This window comes from Anomaloglossus baeobatrachus, chromosome 5 (assembly GCF_048569485.1).
Source record: "Anomaloglossus baeobatrachus isolate aAnoBae1 chromosome 5, aAnoBae1.hap1, whole genome shotgun sequence".
In the NCBI taxonomy this organism is placed as follows: Eukaryota; Metazoa; Chordata; class Amphibia; order Anura; family Aromobatidae; genus Anomaloglossus; species Anomaloglossus baeobatrachus.
This window is the reverse complement of record NC_134357.1, coordinates 504,088,177-504,114,438: the sequence shown is the minus strand read 5'-3', so window position 1 is coordinate 504,114,438 and position 26,262 is coordinate 504,088,177. Positions and strand designations below refer to the sequence as shown.

At 46.3% G+C, this 26,262-nt stretch overlaps 1 protein-coding gene across 1 annotated transcript in view; it reads right to left on the bottom strand.

Moving 5' to 3' along the window:
• LOC142312840 (uncharacterized) overlaps positions 1-26,262 on the bottom strand; it is a 72,653-nt gene that overhangs the window by 9,460 nt on the left and 36,931 nt on the right. Inside the window, 5 exon segments of the mRNA XM_075351826.1 lie at positions 15,809-15,899; positions 17,416-17,513; positions 17,597-17,720; positions 17,803-17,982; positions 18,112-18,204. Of these exon segments, the coding sequence (XP_075207941.1) occupies positions 15,809-15,899; positions 17,416-17,513; positions 17,597-17,720; positions 17,803-17,982; positions 18,112-18,204 (586 nt within the window).

Below are 26,262 nucleotides of genomic sequence, written 5' to 3'. Positions count from 1 at the left end.
GGAGCTATGGAGGAACAGGAGGGCTGGAGGAAAACGAAACCCAGCGAAGTAGAGGGCCCAGAGGGGGAAAGCCGCAATACAGGAGGAGATCAACCTCAGGCACCCCCTGTAAAGGAGGCAAAAAAAAACAACAACAGGATCCACTGCCATCTCAATTTTACAAGACACCTGAGGGAGGCAGAGGCTCAATGCAAATAAGAAGATCTAAGAAAACAGCTCCACCTGCTGACCAAAACAAGCAAGTGCAAGAGTTCCATATGGATTATAAAAAACTGGCAGTAGAAGTAGCATCTCACTTGTCCAAAGACATAAAAATAGCCATTGAGGTAGCCGTACAAAATTCACTAGCCGCCATGCAGAAGCAATTGACTGAGCATTCAAAGAGACTCACAGAAGCAGAGCAAAGAATCTCTAATTCTGAGGAGACAATCTTGACCATGCAAGAACAGATAGCAACTCTTGTAAAATCTAATGATTACCTGAGAGACAAGGCAGAGGACCTAGAAAACAGATCGAGACGAAACAATCTTCGCATTGTGGGGCTGCCAGAATCGGTAACACTGGGACAGCTGGACAATATTTGTGAGGCGGAACTACCACAGGCGCTGGGCATAAAGGCGAAATTTAGAGTGGAAAGAGCCCACAGAGTGGGACCATTGAGGCAGCAAGAGGCAAAGGAGGGAGAAGGGCAAAATTCAAGCAATAAACCGCCCTCAAGAGCCAGACAGGTGATAGTCAAATACCTTGACTACAAGCACAAAGAGGAAATTCTGAAAGCCTTTAGAGAACGAAAGCGACCTTTACAATACCAAGGAAGTAGACTGCTGATCTTTGGGGATTATTCCGTTGATGTGTCCAAACGGAGGAAGGACTTCAGTAAACTGTGCACATTTCTGTACAATAAAAGAATAAAATGCCAACTACTCTACCCAGCAGTGCTGAAGGTCAGGAACTCCAATGGTTCGTTCTCATACTATAAAGATCACAAGGAGGCAGAAAAGATTCTCATGTCAGAACATAACGGGAACCGGACGGAGGGGCGGGAGAGGAGACCCAGTGGAGGAGAAAACTTCAGAAAAGGTTCCCCAACGGGTTCGAGAGGAGAAGGTGGACAACGAGGAAGGCAAACACAACCCGAGACCAGTGGAGAGGGGAGACGCAGTCCAGCCCAGCAGTTTAGCCCAGGGATGGGACCCAGGGAGCAGCGTTCTTGAAAGACACCAAGACACATGATGACTCTTGAACTGATCTCTACTGGCCCTTATCTATCTATCCCCCTGAGTGAGGAAGGTGGCCGAGCCGAGAGGGACGAGCCAGCGTGAAGGGGACGGAGGGGAGACTGAACAAGTTGCCTACTCTCCCCCCCCCTTCCCTTTTTTTTTTTTTTTTTCCTCTTTCTCCTCTCCCCCTCTCTTCTTCCTCTCCCTCTCTCTTTTCTTCCCTACCTCCTCCCTTCTCTCCCCTAACTTGTCTCTGGTGTGTTCTCCCTTCTCTTCTCTTTCTCCCTTCCCCTCTTTTCCCCCCTCGGTGCTTCCCCCCTCTCTCTCTCTATGCCCTCCTCGGTTCTACCTCTCTTGCCTTTTTTCCAATACTACTCCTCGCTTCTTTCTTCTCTTCTCCTCTGCGCTGTTTCTTCCCCTCTCGTGCTTCTCGGCTATGTTATTCTTTATCTCTCTCTTTGCTGGGCTCTTCTATCTCTTTGTCTCTGCTCCGCTGTTCTTCTCTCTCTGTGGATTGCTTTGCAGGCCCAAATACAGTGGGCACGAATGAGTCGGCAGGAAGGTCCCACAAAACTAGGACTAACCCAGTAGATGAACTCTCTTTAAGGTCCTACCACTTATAACATAATGTTTTAATCTCTGCATATTGCTTCAGACCGTTATGTTTTACGCGGGGGATAGAGCTCTGAACCTGTCTATCGGGGGGGGACTAGGGAGACTCATATTTTGGCCAGGAAAAAGGGAAGTCACTAGCATGGCAAAAAGTGCCGAAAGTCCCTTCAAAGGGTCAACTTGTTATACTGTTGTAGGATTTTTACTTTGCATATGTTGTTTAAGAGTTTACACACAAGTTGGGGAAAAGAAATGCCATTCTGGGGAAACCACGTGTGAAGGATATAATGATAATCGTGTCTCTCCTGCAGCTGGGGACCTGGAGGGTGGTATTGATAAGAGCAAATTACCCAGACAAACATGGTGCAACTAACGACATGGAATGTAAAGGGCCTAAGATCACCTAACAAACGAGCAATGGTACTAAGACACTTGAAAAGATTAAAAACAGACATTGCTCTATTACAAGAAACTCACTTGGGGAGGGAAGATTTCTTTCGCATGAAAAAATACTGGGTGGGCTCAGTATATGGGGCAGCGGCGCAAGGAAGGAAGGCGGGCACAATGATTTTGATAAACAAGCAACTTAGACATTAAATAGTGGCTCAGGAAGAGGATGACCAGGGAAGATGTCAGCACATAATAATCAATAGCCCAGCGGGGACACTCAGCATATATAATATTTATGGCCCAAACTCGAAGCAGAATCAGTTTCATGACACCATAAAAGCCATAATTCTCTCGGACAAGGAACCTAACATCATAGTGGCGGGGGACTTCAATGTAGTGCCAGACTCGGTGGAGGATAGAAGCAAGGGAGAGGGGGAGCCAGGAGCAAATCACAGAGATGTATCACTGGAGGATGTAGGCCTAAAAGACATCTGGAGACTAACTCACCCGCACGATAGAGAGTATACGCACTTCTCTCACCCGCACAACAGTTGGTCTCGCATAGACCAGATTTGGTTATCTATGGAACTTGCGAATGGTGTGCAAAACTGTATGATTGAGAATATGGTAATCTCAGATCACAGCCCGGTGAGAGTGGACCTTAGGGTACCTTCACACTTAGCGATGCAGCAGCGATCCGACCAGCGATCTGACCTGGTCAGGATCGCTGCTGCATCGCTACATGGTCGCTGGTGAGCTGTCAAACAGGCAGATCTCACCAGCGACCAGTGAACAGCCCCCAGCCAGCAGCGACGTGCAAGCGACGCTGCGCTTGCACGGAGCCGCCGTCTGGAAGCTGCGGAGACTGGTAACTAAGGTAAACATCGGGTATGGTTACCCGATGTTTACATTAGTTACCAGTGTGAGCAGGGAGCAGGGAGCCGCGCACACTGAGCGCTGGCTCCTTGCTCTCCTAGCTACAGTACACATCGGGTTAATTAACCCGATGTGTAATGCAGCTGCATGTGCAGAGAGCAGGGAGCCGCGCACACTGCTTAGCGCTGGCTCCTTGCTCTCCTAGCTGCTGTACACATCGGGTTAATTAACCCGATGTGTACAGCAGCTACATGTGCAGAGAGCCGGAGCCGGCAGCACAGGCAGCGTGAGAGCTGCAGAGGCTGGTAACTAAGGTAAATATCGGGTAACCACCTTGGTTACCCGATGTTTATCTTGGATACAGCTTACCTCAGCTGTCAGACGCCGGCTCCTGCTCCCTGCTCGGTTCATTTGTCGCTCTCTTGCTGTCACACACAGCGATCTGTGTGTCACAGCAGGAGAGCGGCTTTGAAGAAAACGAACCAGGGCTGTGTGTAACGAGCAGCGATCTCGCAGCAGGGGCCAGATCGCTGCTCATTGTCACACACAGCGAGATCGCTAATGAGGTCACTGCTGCGTCACAAAAAACGTGACTCAGCAGCGATCTCGGCAGTGAGCTCTCTGTGTGTGAAGCACCCCTTAGAGAAAAATTCAAAAGGGGATCAGATATTATTTGGAGATTCCCGACGTTTCTCCTTAGACAGGACAATTTTCGCAGGATAATAAAAGAATGGTGGGAGGAGTTCTCAGAGGATAACAAGGATCACAGGGTGACGACCCCGATTTTGTTCTGGGAAACTGCAAAGGCGGTCTTGAGAGGACGCTTGATGGGGTATGCGGCCATGGTCAAAAGAAAGACGAATGCGAATTACAACTTACACAGTGAGGCAGTACGTCTAGCGTATACTAATTATCTGTCAGACAGGTCTAGCAGGGCAAGGGATAGGTGGCTGGCAACCAAGAGAGATTTTGACGAGTGGGCAAAAAAAAAGGAGCAACTATTTTGGTCACATAAAGAGGCGGATCTTCATAGATTTGGTAACAAGGCGGGGAGGATGTTGGCAAATCTAGCAAGGGGCAACAGAAAAATGACAGTAATCTCTTCATTGAAAACGAAGGATGGGGGGATGACTTCGGACCCTAAAGAAATTAACAAGGTGCTGGGAGAATATTATAGAAAGTTGTACGGGCCAGGACAGAATGACATGACTGACGAATCGGAGTGGCTACGACAAGCCCAACTACCTAGCTTAACAGAGGAGGAAAGGGAGGCCCTAAATACAAACATCACGGAGGAGGAGGTTTCAAGAACAATTGGGGAACTTAGCACTAACAAGGCGCCAGGGCCCGATGGTTTTAATAGCGAATTTTATAAAGCCCTCAAGGACCAGATTTCGCCGGATTTAACCTCAGTCTTTAATGCGATACTGGGAGGAGCAGAAATCCCTAAAAATGCAAATATAGCGTACATTAAATTAATTCCTAAGGGAGCCAAGGACCTGGACGACCCCTCGAGTTATAGACCCATTTCGCTCATTAACCAGGACTTAAAAATAATGTCTAAAATCATGGCTGACAGATTGGCCGCAGTCTTACCTAGATTAATTTCAGAACACCAGGTGGGGTTTATAAAAGGAAGGAATGCTGTGACCAATATTAGGAAAACGATTCTAGTGGTTGATGCGGTTAGATTGGGGCGTACAGAGGGAAAGGCAAGCCCTGCTTTAGTCACACTTGATGCTGAGAAAGCGTTCGACAATGTTAACTGGAACTGGTTGGACAAGGTGATGGAGGCCGCAGGGATAGTGGGTAGGATGAGACTTTACATTAACAATTTGTATGCCAACTCGGGAGCAAGGATCCACACACCGGGATTTTTGTCTGACGTGTTCCCCCTGATGAAAGGGACGAGACAGGGATGCCCGCTATCCCCCCTACTATTTAACCTTGCAATAGAACCCCTATCAAGAGTGCTGCAGGGTCACAATAGTTTTAAAGGGATCAAAATAAGGGGAATAGAGATGAAGTTAGCGCTGTTCGCCGATGACGTGATTTTGTATATGGGGGACCCTGTTGCGGACCTACCCTGGACACTTGATATGATTGGAAAATTTGGTGCCTTTTCAGGCTTTAAGTTAAACAAAAAAAAATGCGAGCTCTTATTCCTGAGCGGAGGTAAAGGACCAACTGTGGGAAACCCAAGTGAGGGTCATGTGAATGGGATCCCTATAGCGCACTCATCAGTAAAGTACCTGGGAGTGCATATAGGGAGGACGGCGGAATTAATTTATAAATTGAATTATGGTCCATTGATTAGAAAAATCATTAACCAGTTGAGGGGCTGGAAGGGGCTGCCCCTGCCACTATTGGCAAGATGTCACCTCATAAAAATGATGAGCTTCCCTAGGCTGCTGTACCCCTTCCAAACGATCCCTCTATTGATAACACTAAAAGACGTCAACAGACTTAATTCAGCGTATGCAGACTTTGTTTGGAGGGGAAGGAAACCCAGAATAAAGCTGCGCACGCTGATGAAGTCAGTGGAGGAGGGTGGGATAAATTTCCCGGATGTCAGAGGGTATAACATTGTATGCATTATGAGACATGTGATTGACTGGCTGAGAGGAACGAGCAGGCACTCAGATTATGGAACGGAACTCAAATATGCAGAACCATGGGACCTGACGTCCATTTTACACTCCCCAATGTCTAAGGTTGAAGGTCATATAAGAAACTCGGTTATACTCCGAGACACCATGTTGGCCTGGAGATTGGTTAGACGGAAATTGGGACTCTCCTGGAAGGTATCAAAATACCTAAATCCTTGGGCGTCACCAAACTTTCCCCAGGGGAGAGAGAATAAATTATTCCTCAAATGGAAAGAGAGGGGCATTAGGAGACTGATAGATGTCATGAATGTGGAAGAGAGAAGATGGATGACAGGTCGGGAGGTGCTTGATAAGTACAATCTCAACGGCCTCCACATTATGCAGTACGAACAATTGAAGCATGGAATAATGAGAGAGCTTGGTGAGATTGGAAGGGAACTGAACAAGAGCATGATTGATGAGCTTATGGGATGTAGCGTAACAAATGTAAATGTTTCCCGAATATACCAAACATTTAGAGGTGTGCTAATATCCAGGGAAGATAGTCGAACACTTCTAGCATGGGAAAAACAATTGAAAGGACGAGAAGTGGTGGAGGTCATATTGAAAGGATGGGTCCAGATGAGGAAACAAGTCACTAACGAGAGCTGGAGGGACACCCAATTTAGGATATTACACAGGGCGGTTTTGGGCTTCAACATACCGGGCAGAGTGGCACGGTGTCCTAAGTGCCACAAAGAAAAAACAGACATGCTGCATGGTTTGTGGGAATGCAGTCCAATAAAGAGGTTTTGGAACCAAGTCAGAGCGTTAGTTCAAACAACATGGAAAATTTCCTGCAAACTAGAACTAATGGTGTGGATCTTCCACTTTTTTGAGGGTGGAGTTAGAGGGGGATTGAACGCTCAGGACAAAAAGGCATTTGTAATCATACATGACATAGCCATGATAGCTAAAAGATGCATCCTAAGGCACTGGATGCAGGAGGAGGCCCCAGCCACAGGGGAAGTCATCAGTGAACTGCACAACCTTTTGAGGCTGGAGAAATTAGAAGCAGAAAGGGACAAGGATAATTTGACAACCAAGTTTTTTAGGAGGTGGAAAGCTTTTATAGAAGTTCATTACAAACAGGAGGACATAAACCATTTAGTGGCACCCTTCAGACATACGGAGTGGTACCTCCTAAATGAAATCCAGGATAGTCTGGGAAAGTTGAGGACTAACTAGCAGGGACCCAGGTGAGGGACAAAGGCGAGACAACATGACGTCATCAAGACATGACATTGGCACTAGAACTATTAGAGAATGGCACAGGGGTTCAGGGGTTTGTTTCATTTATGTTATGTTTGGATTTTCTAACTCTGATTCATTATTTGTCAATGCAATCTGAAGCGGGATTGGAGATAGAGAGGGGATTCTACCCCTTCCAATGATACTTATCGACAGCTGAAATCTTGTCTTTTGTAAATCATACTACTTTTGATACGATATTGAAATAAGTTTGTAAAATCAATAAAAATTGTTTTGGAAAAAAAAAAAAAAACGTTCCACAGAAGTGTTCTGTTTATGGCTGGCTGCATGTGGACAGAGACCCAAACTGCCCACTTGAATTGGGGTTCAGGTCAAGTCCAGGTCGCAAACCAATTTTTATCTAAAGTCCAGATGGGCCCACCGAACCGAACTTCCACAGGTCCGCTCATGTCTAGTCTTCTCCTTTCTAACAACTGCACTTTAAACCCAATCCCTCCCTTGTTTTGAAGTGCATGCTGTTTGTATCTACTCGCTCTATAACTTCCAAGTGGCCATCACATAACGAACCTGGTGCCTGGCCACTTCCTTTACTTAAGCATCTCGCACCTGACTTCTACACTTTCTCTCTGATGACATTCCCACCATCATAATGGGTAATTTCAACATCTCCACACCTACTATTCAGCAGTCTCCAAACTCCTGTTGCTCACTTCATCCTTTGGTCTTACGCAATGGTCCTCCACAGCCATCCCACAGACATACATTAGACTCATCTTCAGCTGCCTCTGTTCCTTGTCTAACCTTACTTCTTCCCCTTTTTGACCATCATCTATTCACTTTCCCATCCCTCTCCTCCTCATCTATCCTCAATTTCCAGCACCTAGCACAACCCCGCAGAAACCTTGCACACCTAAACATTCTAACACTCTAACTATTCCACTCTAGTCTTCTATATCTTCACCAAACGACACAGACAGTGCCACCGTTTTTAACAACGCCACACTTACTTCAGCTATTGATTCGGCCGCCTCGCTCGTGCATGGCAAAGTGTGACAATTCAATAGGCAACTATGGCACAACAACCTCACAAAAAAAGCTTCTGCAAGTCTCCAGGACTGCGAAGTGGCGCTGGCAGAAAGCATACTTGCAAGACGACTTTCCCAGATTCAAACAAGCAACTTTCACATCCAAGCTGAAAATAATTGCTTCATAACCTCCTTATCTTCTTTATTCCTCAACCCCAAACAGTTTTTCAGCACTTAAGTCCCTCCTCCACCCACCACAGCCTTTATGTACAACAGACCACTGCCCCACCCCATAACCTTCCTTTCCAACATCACTGAAAGAGAGCTTACTCATTTTCTCTCCATATCACACCTCATGACTTGTGCACTTGACCCCATCCCTTGTCCTCCTCAACTTCACCACCACGCTTATACTGGCTCTAACCTCTCTCTTTAACCTATCATGAACTTCAGGTACCTTTCCCTTCTGCTTTCAAACATGCCACAATCACACCCATCCAAAAGAAACCATCTCTTGACCCAGCACTACGTCCACCTATTATTCCATATCACTGCTCCCGTTCACCTACAAACTCTTCGAACAGCATATCCATGCTGAACTTTCCTCCCACTTCTCATCCAACTCACTCTGTGACATCCTAAAATCAGGCTTCCATCCCCAGCACTCCACCGAAACTGCCCTTACCAAAATTACTAATTACTTATTTACTGCCAAAGCAAACTAACAATTCTCTATACTCCTGTCATGTAGAGCTGTTGAAGGGACTTCATCCCCCTCTTCTTCACCAGCCACAGGTCGTCATGGCGATTATCTGATTGGCCTGGAAGCTTAAGGTATTTATGACTTTGGGTGATGGTAGAAGAAAAGCCAAAAGCTGCAGAGAAAGACAATTCTTTGTAATATTGGCGGGAAAACTCCCAAAGCAGGTTTTGAAGTGCGACTTTAATGCTAGAAAGATGAAAAACACATTGCCAGAATCCCTGCGTCGTGCGGAACCCAGCGCACCGTCTCACCTGACGAGGAGATCGACGGAATCACGACAAATTAGTATTGGCCAGTAAAATTGTGCTAGAGGTGTTGTGTTTGGTATCAATGTAACTGTAAAATCGAGATATTAAAAATGACGCTAATATCTTTCACCTGTGTGACCCAGGGGCAAAGATATGAAAAACCCTAGAATTATGGAACTCTGTGAACATCAGAGCACAGCCCACAAGTGACTGTAAAATGATGTCACAGGCAAGGGGGGCTAGTAAGAGCATAAGAGACAGTTCCTGTCTGGGGGGGCGCAGTCAGCACGAGGAGGGCATCATGAAGGGTGATGCTGGCCGATTCTAACATCTCTTGGAGCTCCCTCCCTCCATAAGCAGACGTCACTTCTATGGCAGAAGCTTAGTAAGTTTCATGTTTATACCTTTTATTTTAATGTAACTGTTATGCCGTAATGTGTATTGTTCCCTTTTGTAACTTCTTGTATATTCTTTAAACACTGCCTATTTTCGGATTAAATATATAAAAATTTAAGAGTTTCTTTCCTTATGCTTTATATACGAATCCATAACCCCGAAGGGCCTTATGCTATCTGAAACGGGTTCCCAGCTACCTGTAGAAAGTCTGGGTGGTGGCAGCGTAATTGTTATTGCATAGAATTATTGGAGTGCTATCATTAAGGGTACCGAGGTATATAAATATTCCACCAGCAGGAATCAGAGATATACATTTACCCTTGCTGTGAGACCTCCAATATTTGGCATTCTCAGCTCAGCAGCCTCATCTTATGCATTGTCCTGCAGTACCAAAAGTGGCCTGCAGACAAGGGGGGCGCTAGAGAGTAGTCGTGTGTAACAAATCAGTGAACAGCTGCGGATTTCTGAGGGACTTCCCCGCCTGTTCGTGACAAATTGGTGGCAGCGGTGGGATATATAAAGCATTAGTGATCTGGTTTGAGCAATCATCCCTTTCACTAAAAACTTGCAAAAGTTTTGAGGATTGAACTCAGTGTTTAAATATACCTGGAACAATACTGTACGTGTAGCAGTTACCCCCTTCCTTCTCTCTTGTTTTCTATCCTATCTTTTATTTGGCAATTATAGAGGCTGTGTCAGAAGCCTGGTACAATCAGCAGAAGAAGGAAGTTCTTGCTGCACTCTGCAGATCCAAGTTGATTGATGGCCATGGCAAAACGAGGCAGGACCTCATTAAAGAACTTTTACAATGGGACGCAGAGCACGTTCATTCCCCCAGTGCTGGAGAAGAGGAGGCAAGCCAAGCCCAGGATAGTGCTTCTGCAGAGTCCCCACCATCAACTGCAAGCCAGAGCAGTGACCGGGGCAACATGGACTCTTTCCTGAAGATGGCTCTACAACAATTCGCTGCAGATGACCGGCAGGGACGGCTAAACCTCATTCAGCAATATCGAGAGGCTGAGAGAGCCGAGCGAGAGGCTGAGAGAGCCGAGCGAGAGGCTGAGAGAGCCGAGCGCCAGGCTCAGGCCGAGCGAGAGGCTGAGAGAGCCGAGCGAGAGCGCCAAGCCCAGAGAGACCATGAATTGAATATCCTCAAAGCCCGGCAGCAGACATCTTCCTCACTAAACGGTGAGTCCAATAATGCCAGCAGCTTTAAGCCCCGACCGGAGCACTTTCTTGTGATGGAAAAGGACGGGGATTTGGACACCTTTCTGAGGGGATTTGAAAAGACTTGCTTGCAGTACCAGTTGCCCTCAACACAATGGGCACAATACTTAACCCCAGGGCTGCGAGGCAAGGCCCTGGACGCGTTTGCCAGTCTCCCTCAAGAGCAGAGTGGAGACTATGGGGCCATAAAGCAGGCCCTAGTACGGAAGTATCAGCTGACTCCGGAGGTGTACCGAAAAAAATTCCGGACCCTCCAGCTCGGACCTCATGACAGCTACAGCGATTTGGAGGGTGGGCTCCAGCGCACCTTTGACCAGTGGATCCAAGGACTGTCCGTTACAACCTTTGAGGAGTTAAAAGACCTCATGGTGAAGGACCAACTCCTACATGTCTGTCCTGTGGAGGTCCGACAGTTTGTTATGGACCGAGAGCCCAAGGAAGCCTCAAAAGGAGCCCAGATTGCCGACGCCTATGTGGCCAACCGTGCATCGGAGGTGCGTAAGCCGTCCACCACTAGCTGGAAAGGGGGTAAGATGACAACTACAACCACCCCTGCCCCTACCAGCCGACCTCCCGTAGGTCCTGTTTCATCCACCAGTGCCCGGCCCACCTCTGACACTCGCAGGTGTTTTTCCTGCAACCTGCCTGGACACCTCAGCTCTGGTTGCCCAGAGAGGCAGAAGAGGAACCCCACATCCAAGGCCCAAGGGCCTACTGGAACTGTCCTGTTGGCAAGGAAGGCGGGTGGTAGGGCCTGCGAAAACCTACACCCCGTCACCGTAGGCGGAACCCCCACTGTGGGGCTCAAGGACACTGGGGCCGACAGAACACTGGTCCGCCCTGAACTGGTACCCCCTGAAAACTTTATCCCGGGAAAACTCCTGACTGTCGCCTTGGCGGGGGGTGTCCACCACTCCTTCCCAATGGCCCTGATTCCCCTCGACTGGGGTGCTGGGAGAGGGTGGAGGGAAGTGGGGGTGGATGAACATCTACCAACCAATGTTTTATTGGGGACTGATCTGGGGCGATTAGTTGCACAATTTCTCCCTGATGATCCTCCCGAATCCAAAAAGTCAGGTGATACAAATGTTGTTGATCAGTCATGTGATGCAAATGTTGTTAAATCATGTGATGCAAATGTTGTTGATAAGTCATGCGACCCGAATGCGGATATCCAGAACGTGATTACAAATGTTGTGCATGGTAATAAAGTGGAGATTTGTACAGGGGAACTCAGCCATGCCACGCGGCAGGGTGACGTGGCTGAGGACAACCCCAAGGTAGCAAGTGTCTGTGCTGACAGAGATGGAGGAAGACATGAGAACCACGAGGACAGTGGCCAAATGCAGCTGAGCAGTGTCACAGCGGACAGTGACACAGCCAGTAGTACCTGTCAGGCTGATGGGGAAGAGTGGTTATTCCCCGGGGAGACAGCCTTCATCGGTGCTGTCACCCGCAGTCAGAGTGCCCAGAACGCAAATGAAACCCTGCCTTCTGACACCTCTTCACCCAGAGGGATAACGGAACTGGTGATGGACCCAGAGCAGGTCCCAGAGGGTCCCGGTGAGGTTGTAACCTTAACGTCACTTTTGGCTGCCTCTAGCCAAGAGTTTCAGGTGGCTCTACGAACTGATGCCAGTCTAGAGACGTTAAGGGACCTCGCAGAGAAGCCCTCCTCCGAGACCGATAAGGAGAGGGTATTCTGGGACCAGGGAAAGTTGTACCGGGAGACAATTCCCTGTAACCCCCAACAAGAGTGGCTGAAGGAAAAACAGCTGGTGGTGCCTCACCGCTTTAGGAGTGAGTTGCTGCGGATTGCCCATGAGATCCCACTCGCCGGACACTTGGGGGTTAGCAAAACCAAGGCCCGGCTGTCTCACCACTTCTATTGGCCCAAAATGGGGACAGATGTTGCCAACTACTGCCGCTCCTGTATCACATGTCAAAGAGTGGGAAAGTCAGGGCCTGCTCCCAAAGCTCCCCTGATCTCTTTGCCGGTGATAGAGGAGCCTTTCCAGAGGGTCGCTGTGGACATTGTCGGGCCTCTGGCCGTCCCCAGCAGCTCTGGAAAACGGTTCGTCCTTACTGTGGTAGACTATGCTACCCGGTATCCGGAGGCAGTGGCTCTGTCCTCAGTTAGAGCCGATAAGGTGGCAGATGCCCTCTTGACCATATTCTCCCGAGTAGGATTTCCCAGGGAGATGCTTACCGACCAGGGGACTCAGTTCATGTCTCGTCTAATGGAGGCTCTCTGTAAGAAAATGCAGGTGCGGCATCTGATATCAAGCGCTTATCACCCACAGACCAATGGTTTGTGTGAGCGATTTAATGGTACACTTAAGCAGATGCTTAAGATGCTGGTTGAGTCACATGGACGCGACTGGGAGCGGTATCTCTCACACCTGCTGTTTGCCTACAGAGAGGTACCACAGGCCTCAACGGGGTTTTCCCCCTTCGAGCTCCTGTATGGCAGACGAGTCCGGGGGCCTCTTGGTCTGGTAAGGGAATCCTGGGAAGAGGAACTGAATTCCCCAGAAGTGTCCGTTGTGGAGTATGTCATTCGGCTCCGTGACAAAATGCAGTCAATGACGCATATGGTGCATGAGAATATGGCGCAAGCCCAGGCCAGCCAGAAGCGATGGTACGACCAACACGCTCGAGAGCGGGTGTACGAAGTGGGTCAGAAGGTGTGGGTCCTAGTCCCAATGACCCAGAACAAGCTTCAGGCGGCCTGGGAGGGTCCATACCTGGTGCATCAGCGCCTCAATGACGTAAACTATGTGGTCACCATCGACCATGCCAGGAAGAGGCAAAAGGTCTTCCATGTCAACATGATGAAAGCTCATCATGACAGGGAAGCCTTTGCTCTTCCTGTGTGTAGTCTTCCCGAGGAAGGCGAAAGTGAAGTCTTGGTGGACTTGCTCGCCTCAGCCCGGGATGGAGGGTCTATCGAGGAGGCGGCATTCAACCCACAGCTATCCTTGGACCAAAAGTCCCAGCTGCGGGAGGTATTCCGGCCCTACCTGATGACCTTCACGAATGTCCCAGGGAAGACATCCCTAGCCACCCACCAGGTGGACACAGGGAGTCATTCCCCAGTTCGTCAGCCCCCATACCGTGTCTCCCTAGAGGTACAAAAGGACATAAAAAGGGAGATCGATGAAATGCTAGTCCTGGGAGTGATCCAGAGGTCCAAAAGTGCATGGGCCTCGCCTGTAGTCTTGGTTCCCAAAAAGGACCGGACAACCCGGTTTTGTGTGGACTACAGGAGGCTAAATGCAATCACAGCACCCGATGCGTACCCAATGCCACGCATCGACGAGTTACTGGATTGCTTAGCCGGGGCCCAGTACCTGACCATCATGGACCTGAGTCGAGGGTACTGGCAGATTCCTATGTCCAAGGAAGCACAGGAAAGGTCCGCCTTCATCACCCCATTCGGGCTGTATGAATCCCTTGTCATGCCCTTTGGCATGAGAAATGCTCCTGCCACTTTCCAGCGATTGGTCGACCAGCTGCTCGAGGGACTAGGAGGGTTTGCAGTAGCTTACCTGGATGACATTGCCATCTTTAGTCCCACTTGGGAGGAACACCTGGGGCACCTGGAGCAGGTGCTCAGGCGGATCCAAAGCGCTGGTCTGACTATAAAGCCAGGGAAGTGTCAGATCGGCATGACTGAGGTACAGTACCTTGGACACAGAGTGGGTGGCGGGACCCTGAAACCAGAGCCAGGGAAGGTTGATGCCATCACCTCCTGGCCTACCCCCAAGTCAAAGAAGCAGACCTGTCCTCTCCCTTTGACACAGTCAACCACTCACTCTTATTACAGATCCTCTCTTCCCTTGGTATCGAAGACCTTGCCCTCTCCTGGATCTTCTCATATTTTCCTAACCGCACTTTTAGCATCTTCCATTCTCAAACTACCTCTTCATCCTACCCTCTCTATCAGTGACCCTCACAGCTCTGTCTTGGGAGCTCTACTCTTCTCATTGTATACCTTTGGCATAGGACAACTCAAAGTTCTATGGCTTCCAGTACAACCTATACACTGATGACACTCAGATCTACATTTCTGGCCCACATGTTACTTCTTTGCTGTCTAGAATTGCAGATTGTCTATCAGCCAAATCCTCCTTCTCATCAAGCTTCCTAAAGGTCAATGTGGAAAAACTAGACTCATAATTTTTCCTCCATTTCACCTAACTCTCCTACCCAATCTGTCACAATAAATCACAACAGAGATGTAGAGGTCTGCTGCCTTGAAGCAATCCTTAACTCTGCCCTGTCCTTCAAACCGCACATCCAAGCACTTGCCACTTCCCTCAGTAGCGCTACAAAAAGTCACATTATAGCCCATGGTGAAAAATATGAAACCTACAATACTGAAAAGAACAATATTCCGCTTACACACGTAAAGAAATGTGTCTGGATGTTCTCAATATTCCAAATAAAAACCTGGTTTCAAATGTCATGAAGGATATTCAAGTATATAGTCATATCCCTTGGGATTCTCCACCTATCTGTAGCCTCTTATATGTCATTGTTGCATCAGGATGATCACATGATGTTTTCTACTAATTTGGACTCCAATTCACAACATGTTTCCATACACTTTTAATGGCATTCAAAGAACCTTTGCACATGCGGTAGACTGACAGGAGTGCACAGTTTTTATCAAGATTTTAGCTTGGGCTTTTCAAATAATTAGTAGATTTCTGCTGTCGGTCTAAAAACCAAATTGAATGAATCAATCAGTTGTTGGCCTGAAGATAGAGGCTGACTCTACTAGACATATTAATCAGGTCAATACGGTGTGCTGCAATCTGCACAGTCCAATATTTCTTTAAATTTTCATTTATTTTGTGTGCCTTATCTTAGCCCACTAATTCTAAATGCTTTCCCTGGATGTCCCCCTGTTATCTAAGAATCTTCTCCTAAAATCAGTGTCAGTACCATTTTTGGATGAGAAGAGATCCTGAGTAATACTATTTTATCTCAGAGTGAAAATACTATGGTCCAGCATGCATTAAAATAATAAACCATACTTACCTCATCCATCCCCTGATGCTCCTCTACCAAGGTGCGCTGGTAATCTCCATGCTTCCTCTTTTAGCCAAACACTGACATAATTGCACCATCCAGTGACTGATTAGAACCTGTGACTTCTCTTCATTTAGTGGTCACTACTCACCTGGATAGCTGTCTGTAGATATCTCCACTTTACACCACTCATCATCCATCAAGTTTGTCTCTGTAATATTAATATCGTCCAGATCTTCATACTAAAAGATTGCAAAAGTCAGTTTGAGGAGTCACGTGAAATTTTTCAAAGAAGAGAAAAGATCATATTTACATGACGAACAAAAATCACATGGCAGCAGAAGTTAACACATATCTGAAGGTCTCTTGTACAAATCCAACCTGTTGGCTCCTAATGCTAATCATCAGTCTCCATAACCAGAAAATTGAGAGAAGATCCAGACAATATCTAATGTCTATGATCAGCTTTATCAAGTCATCTCCACCAAGTATAAACCATTCACTGAATGGCCACAGTATTAGATACACCCATCTAGTAGCATTTTGGCCTTTGGAACCTCAGCAATTTGTCATGTAATACATTTCAGATGAAGGTCCTGACTTGCCCTTAAAAAGCACATTCTACCACCTCGCAGGGATGCTCTAAGATTTGAGGACTGTGAAGACCCAGGGAAGCAAGAGTAACATTGCTGTAATTTTCCTGGAAACAATTCATTACTATACGATCATTATGTTAAATTGCATTGTCCTTCTTCCATAGAATCAAAAGCTGCTATAAAGTGATTAAGTTAGTTGTCGAAAATGACTAAAGGCCCCGTCACACACAGAGATAAATCTTTGGCAGATCTGTGGTTGCAGTGAAATCATGGACATATTGTTCCATTTGTACACAGCCACAAACCTGGCACTGATTGTCCACAATTTCACTGCAACCACAGATCTGCCACAGATTTATCTCTGTGTGTGACAGGGCCTTTAGTCTTAGTATCCAAAACTCTATCAATAGGAATCAGAGGAGCCAAGATGTGCCAAGAAGACATTCCCCAAGTCATTACTTCATCAACGTGAAATGTTGACACCTATGAATATGGATACAAGGATTCATGCTGGTTGCACTCAATTCTGACCCTCCCACTACCTGACCGGCAATGTTTTTCAATGCTCTGTAATATAATTTGTGTGTTCTTTTACCCAAATTTTTCCTTTCTTTTTCCCTTAAACAGCAGTGGTACTGTAACAAGTCGTCTGCTCCTATACCCATTTGTTCTAGAGAACAACAAGTGCATTCAGTCACATTGGACACCAGTGTTGTGTTCAGCTGCAATTTGCATGACTGCGCATCAGTCGATTCTTGATTTTTGTTTCATCGTCAAGTTGTTTACAAACATGATCCCATTTCATATTTTACTTCGATCACAATGTTCTCCATACACTATTGACACCACTGCACATGAAAACCCCATGGAGGTTTGTAGTTTTGAAATATTGATCCTGCTTAATCTAGACCTTCCTATAGTTGAATTTGCTCAGATTGCAGAAATTTCACACTCTATTTAGGATTTATACTGAAATCTGATCATTTCATTTTATGCTTAACTTGGGATCACATGTCTAATTTCCATACACAGTAGCTCCAATCAGGAGAGGGCAGTTATCTCTAATAATTTGGCCATTCATGCATAATACTGGTGGATAACACCAGTTCTTCACAGCCGTCTACATCACAGGGAGATTTCATTACAACTTCTCTCCATCTACCTGATCATCCTGAGGAACATCAGGATCTTCTTGTTTACAGTCCTGTGGAAGAAGAGGACGGGGACATCTCTCTGGTATTGTGCTGTCACTGGATAGATCTGGAGGAAACACATACAGGGACTGAATTCATTCTTTACATACAGATAATTATAGGCCGTGTGTATTTAGTCCTGTCTATTACCTGGTGATGTGAGGGGCTGGGGAACCTCCATCATGACGTCCTTGTACAGATCTTTGTGTCCTTCTAAATACTCCCACTCCTTCATGGAGAAATAGATGGTGACATCCTGACACCTTATAGGAACCTGACACATACAATGATACCGTCACCCCCCGATCCCTTCATAGCGTTACTGTATAATGTCCCAGCATTCCCAGCAGTGTCACCTCTCCAGTCAGCAGCTCAATCATCTTGTAGGTGAGTTCTAGGATCTTCTGGTCATTGATGTCCTCATGTATCAGGGGTTGAGGTGGAGGCCCCGTGATTGGGCTCAGGGGTCTTCCCCATCCCTCAGACACAGGGTCCTGACAGCGCTCACTAGAGGTCTTCTTCACTACTGTGTAATCCTGGATATGGAGAGACACATTAATAAACCTCACTACAGACATTTCCAGAGTCCTCACCTCTCCAGTTCTGTCCATCTGTTATTCCCATACATAAGAATGATGTAATGTGACGTCATCAGAATCTCTCACCTCTCCAGTAAGCCGGAAGAGGATCTCTAGGGTGAGGTGTAATATCCTCTCCGCCATCTTGTCCCTGTCCCTATCCATCGTTGATGGGTCAATCAGGAAAATTCTCTTCTATAGAAGATCTGAGAAGATCCGATATTGTAGGGACCTGAATGGGGAGAAGATGACGATGTAACATCAGAAAGATCCCATGTAAGAAATCTCCGGAGCTGTTACCGGCTTCACATGATCACTACATCCAGTCCTGGCCCCGGTATAACACACAATCCAGCTATAGTGACACACAGAGATTTATCACAGAATATCTACAATCCAGCACCAACAACAGAGAACAAATATACAAGGAAAACTTTAATTATGTCTCTTAGAATGCGGCAACACAAAAACACCTAAATCTTAAATATCGATAACAGTGAGGGGTTAATGCCCCCTGCGCCCAGTAATGGGGAATCTCCACATACCTCCTCCTGCAGAGCCGCACACTGGATGATAGATGCTAGAATGTACGGGCTCCTTCCAGTTATGACGCTATTTTTGTCATGTGATAGGGGCGTGTGAAAAATGCAGCCCCATGTTTCCAGATGGAATAAACATTCTTTTTCTAAGTCCACGTGGGCGTAAAGTTGTTTATAATAGAAGTGGGGGTCTGGGGATAAGAGCTCAAGGCAAGGGGGTGTGGGGGGGGTTGCATGATTATAGTGGAGAGGAGGAAATATCATGTTCTGTGCTTGCAGGACCTGTGATGATGTCACATGGAGGGGAGGAGTCAGGGGTCACATGATCAGCTCCTCAGTGTGTGCAGGACTCTGCTGTGCTGGGTGAGGTGAAGCTTATGTGTGGGGTCAGGAGGGATGGACAGCGTGGATGTAGCCAGACGCGTGTGTGTGTACGGAGTGGATTTTGACTTCATTTTTCCTCACTTCAGCACTTTTGTATTTTTTCCCATTGATTACTCACATTTTTTTATGCACATGTAGATTACTGACATTCACATCTTTCCTCATCACTTCTTTTTATCATTTCTATAAACTATAGCTTTTAATTTATTATCCAAGATATATTTTATTGTGTGTGTATATATATATATATGTGTGTGTGTGTATGTGTGTATGTCCGCTAAAGAAATCCGCACCGTCGCATTTACAATCATGAAATTTTGCACAGACACTCCATGTGACCCAGGGAACGTCATAGACTATGTTTTGACGGGAAAAATTAACCCCGCGCTTTACAGTTACTCCCAAAAATCCTGCCTCCATTAATTTGAATGGAGCTGGGAGATACGGGCTATTAATAGCAACTGTCAGTGGTTGCTATAGGAACAAAATAAATTGTTAGTATAACAAGCTTATGTGTGAGTGAGAGACAGAAAAAGACAGACAGAGACACAGACAGACAGGGAAAGAGACAGCCCTGGAAAGAGACAGACCGGGCAAAGAGAGACAGACCGGGCAAAGAGAGACAGACCGGGCAAAGAGAGACAGACCGGGCAAAGAGCGACAGACCGGGCAAAGAGACACAGACCAGGCAAAGAGACACAGACCGGGGAAAGAGACACAGACCGGGGAAAGAGACGGCCCTGGAAAGAGACGGCCCTGCAAAGAGACGGCCCTGGAAAGAGACGGCCCTGGAAAGAGACGGCCCTGCAAAGAGACGGCCCTGCAAAGAGACGGCCCTGGAAAGAGACGGCCCTGGAAAGAGAGACAGACAGACACAGAAAGAGAGAGACACAGAGATAGAGACACAGAGACAGACAGAAAGACTGATACAGAGACAGACAGAGAAACTGATACAGACAGAGACAGACACACAGAGACAGACACACAGAGACAGACACACAAAGACAGACAGAAACTCGAAGAGAGATATTTACTATCGCCCGGGTACTACAGCTAGTATGAAAACAACTGAGCTCCAGCCACAGTGACTCAGAAACAGCTCAGAACAGCTCACCAGAGACTCCAAATTCTCCCTGCACAGTGGGTAATCACAGAGATAACCCCCTGGAGCTAGATATGACAAAGGGAAAGTCCCAAAAGAGGCCTTCTCCAGCGAAAGTGACAGATTTCTTGATCAGTGCTGGAAGAGATAAGATGGCGGCATCCTCCTCCACTGCTTCAACATGCTCATCCAGGAGGGGCTCCATGGCTGCTACAGACCTTGACACTGATAATGCTGACATTTCACTTACCAAGCGCACGATGCAGAAGCTTCTCAGTGCCCTCCGTGCCTCACTGCAAGAGGACTGGAAAGGCATGGTAGCTGAGCTGCGTGGCGATATTACAGCCATAGGAGCCCGCACCTCTCACATTTAAACAAAGATGGAGGAGCTCACAAGATCCCATAACAGCCTCATAGATGCCAATGCAGACCTGGAAGAGCAAGTACAGGGGCTCCAAACTAAAATCCTGGATCTGGAGGACCGATCTCGCCGGAACAATATAAGAATAAGAGGGATTCCGGAGGTTATACCAGACGGAGGATTGCAGAGCTTTTTGATATCCTTGCTGCAGGAGGCCTTGCCAGATCTGGGCCCAAATGATTTCATAGTAGACAGGATTCACGGAGTCCCAAAACCAAAATTTCTTAATGCTGAGGCCCCTCGGGATACCTTAGCTCGCCTGCATTTCTACAAAACCAAGGAAGCCCTGCTACAAGCTCTGAGGAAGAAGCCATCCCTGCCTGAGAAATTCCGCCTTATATCCTTTTTTCCTGATCTGTCGGCTGGAACTCTGGCAAAACGGAGAGAATTTGCTCCTTACACCAAGATCTTAAGAGATGAAGCTATCACCTACAGATGGGGCTTCCCTGTCAAAATCCTGATCACCCGGGCAGGGAACACCCACGTGTGTCACTCGCCAAACCAGCTGGCTAGGCTCCTCTCTTCGTGGAACTTGGTGAATCTCCCAGACAGATCTCCGAGAGCCGCAGGGCCATCCCGCAGGGAGAACATTAATGAAGAGTGGTCCGTAGCGTGAGTTATCTAATATTCCGAGTCGTGGTTGTGACTTAGTTATTTTTCTTGAAGGCCCTCTGGATATGGTTCATCCAGGTCCTTCTGGCCCCCAGGGCGGCAATTTCCTATCATGCCGCTGGTCCTTTTTTGGACTTTTTTTTTTCCTCTTGGACAAATGTTGGTTATGCGTGTTATGTTCTACCTAACCTTCCTTTCCCTCCTTGCAGTCTTAGCCAAGAGACTCTAATTCTAGCATAATGGTGTTAAACTGTATGTCTATAAATGTAAAAGGTCTAAATTCGCCAGCTAAGAGGTCTATGTTCTGGCAGGAAGTGTCAAGATGAAAATGTGATGTGATTTGCGGACAGGAATCACATCTTCTCCAAAATGACACGTATCGGCTGAATAATCCTAAATTCCCATTTATTATGCATGCATGTTGTCAAAAAAAAGGCGGGTGTACTTATTTGTGTAAAAAATACTGTCTCTTTCACTATGCTAGCCCAGCACTCAGATCCTGACGGCAGATATGCTATTCTAAATTGCTCCATAAATGGGTCCAGGTATACTATTGCATCTGTATATGCCCCCAATACAGGCCAGATCTGTTTCTTGCGCAAATTCCTGATTAAACTCTCAGCAGTCACGGGAGGTAAGCAAATAATTTGCGGAGACTACAATATGTTAATGTCAAACTCCTTGAACAGTTCGAATGCTGCTGTACAGAGGAAGGAGATGAGAGTAGTGGTCTCAGAATGGCACCTTCATGATATATGGAGATACCATCATGCAAATGAAAGAGACTACACATACTTCTCACCTCGGTTCCTCTCCTACAGCCAATTGGACAATTTTCTGGTAGATAGTACACTTATTACAGACTGTTCAAATTCTAAAATTGGAATAATATCATGGTCGGATCATGCCCCCATTTATTTGACTATTCGAGAGCAAGATCGCTCGCCTATATTTGACCGATGGCGAATGAAAGTTCCTCAGCTACTTGTTTGGAAGCTAGAAGGGAATCAAAGATCTGACCTCAACGAATTTTTCAAATTTAATGATAATAACGAAGTAAAAGAGGAGTCATTGTGGTCCTCTCACAAAGCTTATATTAGGGGGTCATTTATAAAAATCGCCACTAGGGAGAAAAAAAAAAAGACGTCAGGCAGCTTCCAAAGCTACCCTAAACCAAATCAATTTCCTTGACTCTCTTAATAAATCCTCCCCAAGTCCCTCTGTTTCGAACGATCTCAGAAAACTAAGACTACAGCTCCGACAATTGCTCTTGGTGGACTATGAGAAAAATTTGAGAGCTTTTAAGTTAAAATTGTATGCCATGGGTAACAGGGCAGGAGCCTTATTAGCCAGGAGAGTAAAAAAAAGAGAAGTACAAAACAAAATAGAGTTCCTTATATCAGGACCTCATTCAAAAATTCGCAACCCAAACAGAAATCGCCAATGCATTTGCTGACTTTTACCAATCACTATACAACCTTAAAGATGACCTCACCGCCCCAAAGCCCTCCCAAGACACAATTAGTTCCTTTTTAAATAGCATTAACCTCCCCTGGTTATCCACAGATCAGCTAAAATTGCTCAATGTGCCCTTCTCTATACAAGAAGTTCGCCAGGCAATTAATTCGGCAAAAAGAAACTCAGCTCCTGGCCAGACGGGCTCACTAACACATATTATAAACAATTCACTAACATTCTGTCCCCATTTATCCTGAGAATCTTCTCCTCTTGGCAAGAATCAGCAGCTATCTCGCCAAGTAATCTTGAGGCCATAATAACTACCTTACCTAAACCGGGAAAACCCCCAGTAACCCCCGGAAACTTTAGGCCCATATCCCTTTTGAATTGCGATTTAAAATTGTATGCAAAAATTATTTCAGCCAGGATTCAAATATTTCTCCCGAAACTAATTGCTCCAGATCAGGTGGGGTTTGTATCAGGCAGACAGGCAAAGGATAGAACAAGAAGGATGCTGGACCTGATCGCGCTAGTTGAGAAAAGGAAAACCCCCAGTGTGCTCCTGTCCTTAGACGCAGAAAAAGCGTTCAACAGGGTACACTGGGGTTACCTGAAATCGGTACTAGATAAAATAGGGCCTTCAAATCCAAACTTATCTGCTATAATGGCGCTTTATTCTAGTCCCAATGCTAAGGTATTGGCGTCCGGGTTTATGTCTCGGAGCTTTGAAATCACTAATGGGACAAGTCAAGGATGCCCCCTCTCCCCTATCATTTATGCTCTCACCATTGAACCCTTGGCCATTCGTGAGTGTCCGCAGATTTTGGGAGTGAAAGCGGTCAAGATGGATCATGTGATCAGCTTATATGCAGATGATGTCATCCTATCGTGTACCAATGTGGTGGTGTCCCTGAAGCATATAATGGAGATTTTGACCTCTTTTTCACAAATCTCGTACTACAAACTAAACGTTAATAAATCCCTCATTTTTCCGCTTTTCCTGCCTCCCGCTACCAAAACCGCCTTATCTCAGTTATACCCCTTTAAATGGGAAGAGGATGGCATCCCTTACCTGAGTATTATACTGGCCCCACTTAAAACCATAATTCAAAAAAATATGATAGCTCTACATAATTCACTAGAAAATGAACTTGCCCGCCTCACTCTGCTTCCCCTGTCCTGGATGGCAAGAATGCAGACTTTCAAAATGATATGTCTCCCAAAAATCATCTACCTCCTGAGATGCCTCCCCTTGGCAATCCCACACCGCTATCTATCTAAAATCCATTCACTAATGGGAAAATTCATTTGGGCTGGGAAAAAAACAAGAATAGCCCTGCGCTGTATGCATGCACCATTGAATGGTGGAGGCATGGGTATCCCAAATATTCTAACCTATCATAGAGCTGCCATTTTGGAGGCAGCCCATGACTGGTGGAAAAACGAACTAGACCAGAGATGGTTGCAGATCGAACATTCCTCAATCAATTGTCACACCCCTAAACAGTTCATTGAATCATTAATTCTAGCCCCCTCTTCCCATGGTGATCTTCTTCCCACAACAGCAACACTGAAGAAAAATTGGAACGAGTGGAGTGGAACAGTGTCACGCTGTACTCTAAGATGTACAATAGCAGTACAGCGCAGTAATGTGGGACTGAGAGGATTCCTGAAACTATCTGAGAAGGTAGTTAGCTGGTAAACCAGTAGGGGGCGTAAAAGTGGAGGAAACATATGAGCAGGGAATTCCCTAGCAGAGGTAATACTAGTCAAGCCCACCAGATGGCAGTAGAATCGTCAGAAAGCCGTGTCACAACATGAGGTCTGGTAAGTACACAAGGGCAAAGTCTAAACGTAGTCAGAGGGAAGCAAATAGTCAGTAGCAGGGAAATCAGACCCTAGAAGCGAGGGGGAGTGGGAACACAAGACAGAATTAAGGCAAACAGATAAGGAACGAACAGGGAGACAGCGGGAGAGACACTGATGGAAACAGACAACAGAGGAGGTTAACAGGTCAGGTGAACACGGAGGTCAGGAGGGGGCAGGGCAGACAACAGGTCACTCAAGAGCAGAACACAGCAGAGCCAGAAGTATCACTGGCGAAATCCAAGAGAAACAGTGCCCTAATAAAGCAGCCTGACCTCCAGAACGACGCAGAAAGGATTAACCCCTAACGTGACCTGCATCATAAGTGAAACTAAAAAAAAGGCTCAGCTCCAGCTGAGCCAGGAGTCAATCATGACAAACAGTTTCACAAGCTTTAAGACCAAATATCCCCCTGAAAGCGCTTGAATCCTTCATCCCAAATTTAAACCTTACCTCATGGGTAAAAAAAGAGCCTGTGGTGTTAGCGGACCTATATAAAGATGGAGTTTTACTTCCCTACTCAGAGATGTGTGAGAAATTCAATCTTCCTAGGCACAGCTTGTTCCAATTTTTTCAGTTGCACCACTTTCTCATAAACGCTCCAATCTTCTCCAACCCTCTAGTAGCTGACCCCATCTCAATTAAAAACTTCTTTCAAAATAGTAAAATTAAGGGCCTCTCATACGTCTATAAATTACTAAATGGCCCGCTAGATGATAAACAACTCCCCTACATGCTTAAATGGGAGAAGGATCTTTCCTCCCCACTCCCAACTCAGGCCTGGCACTCTGCCTCAAAGTGGATCTAAAGATTTTCCTCATGCCTTAACCATATTGAACAACTAAAAAAAAATCCACCTGAGATGGTATAATTTCCCCACCAAATTAGCAACCTTTTCTCCAAATATGTCCCCAATGTGCTGGACGGGCTGCAACCACAGAGGTACTTTAAGTTATATGTGGTGGTTCTGCCCAAGGACCTTTGAATTTTGGAATTTAGTTTTTGAAATGATCCAAGAGGTCACTGGTCTCCGGATCCCCCTGTCCCCAGCCCTCGCCGTTCTACATATGGGTATAGACACAATTCCTGACCCCTTTAAAACTATTATCTCCCATTTCCTTATTGCAGGTAGGCATTGTATAGCTTACAGGTGGAAGTCCCCGCTGTCCCCAACTAGGACAGAGCTAACAGACAGGCTGAATCTACAGTGGGTATATGAAACGAGTTTAGCTTCTAGTCTGAAAAAGAAAGAGGCAGTGCTGGAACAATGGGCCCCCTTGGCGACTTCTCCATATGCCGCGGCTCTCCTGCAACCTTCTAATCCCCCACAATCGCCAGGCTCCTCTGAACCTTGAAGTAACTTAGAGCTGGCCCCTTGAGACAGATAACCCCAGGGAAAATGCTAGACTCACTAAGGTAATTTATATATATGGCTGCTCACTCCCTCCCCCCCCCCTTCGTTTTTCCTTAGTTATTCCCAGTTCGTACTGTAGGGGTGTTTAATGTCCCACAATGATATGTTTATATACCCTATATGTACTCTGCTTTTGTATTGTTACCTGTATGTGGTTTGACATTGTCAAATTTCTTTGTTATATGCTGGAAATTTAGTAAAACCTTTATGATTAAAAAAACCCCAAAGATTATTCAACATAGTTGTTCAGGGGAAGAATACAAAAAGTTGTCTCAGAGATTTAAACTGTCAGTTTCCACTGTGAGGATCATAGTAAGGAAATGGAAGAACACAGGTACAGTTCTTGTTAAGCCCAGAAGTGGCAGGCCAAGAAAATATCAGAAAGGCAAAGAAGAATGGTGAGAACAGTCAGGGACAATCCACAGACCACCTCCAAAGACCT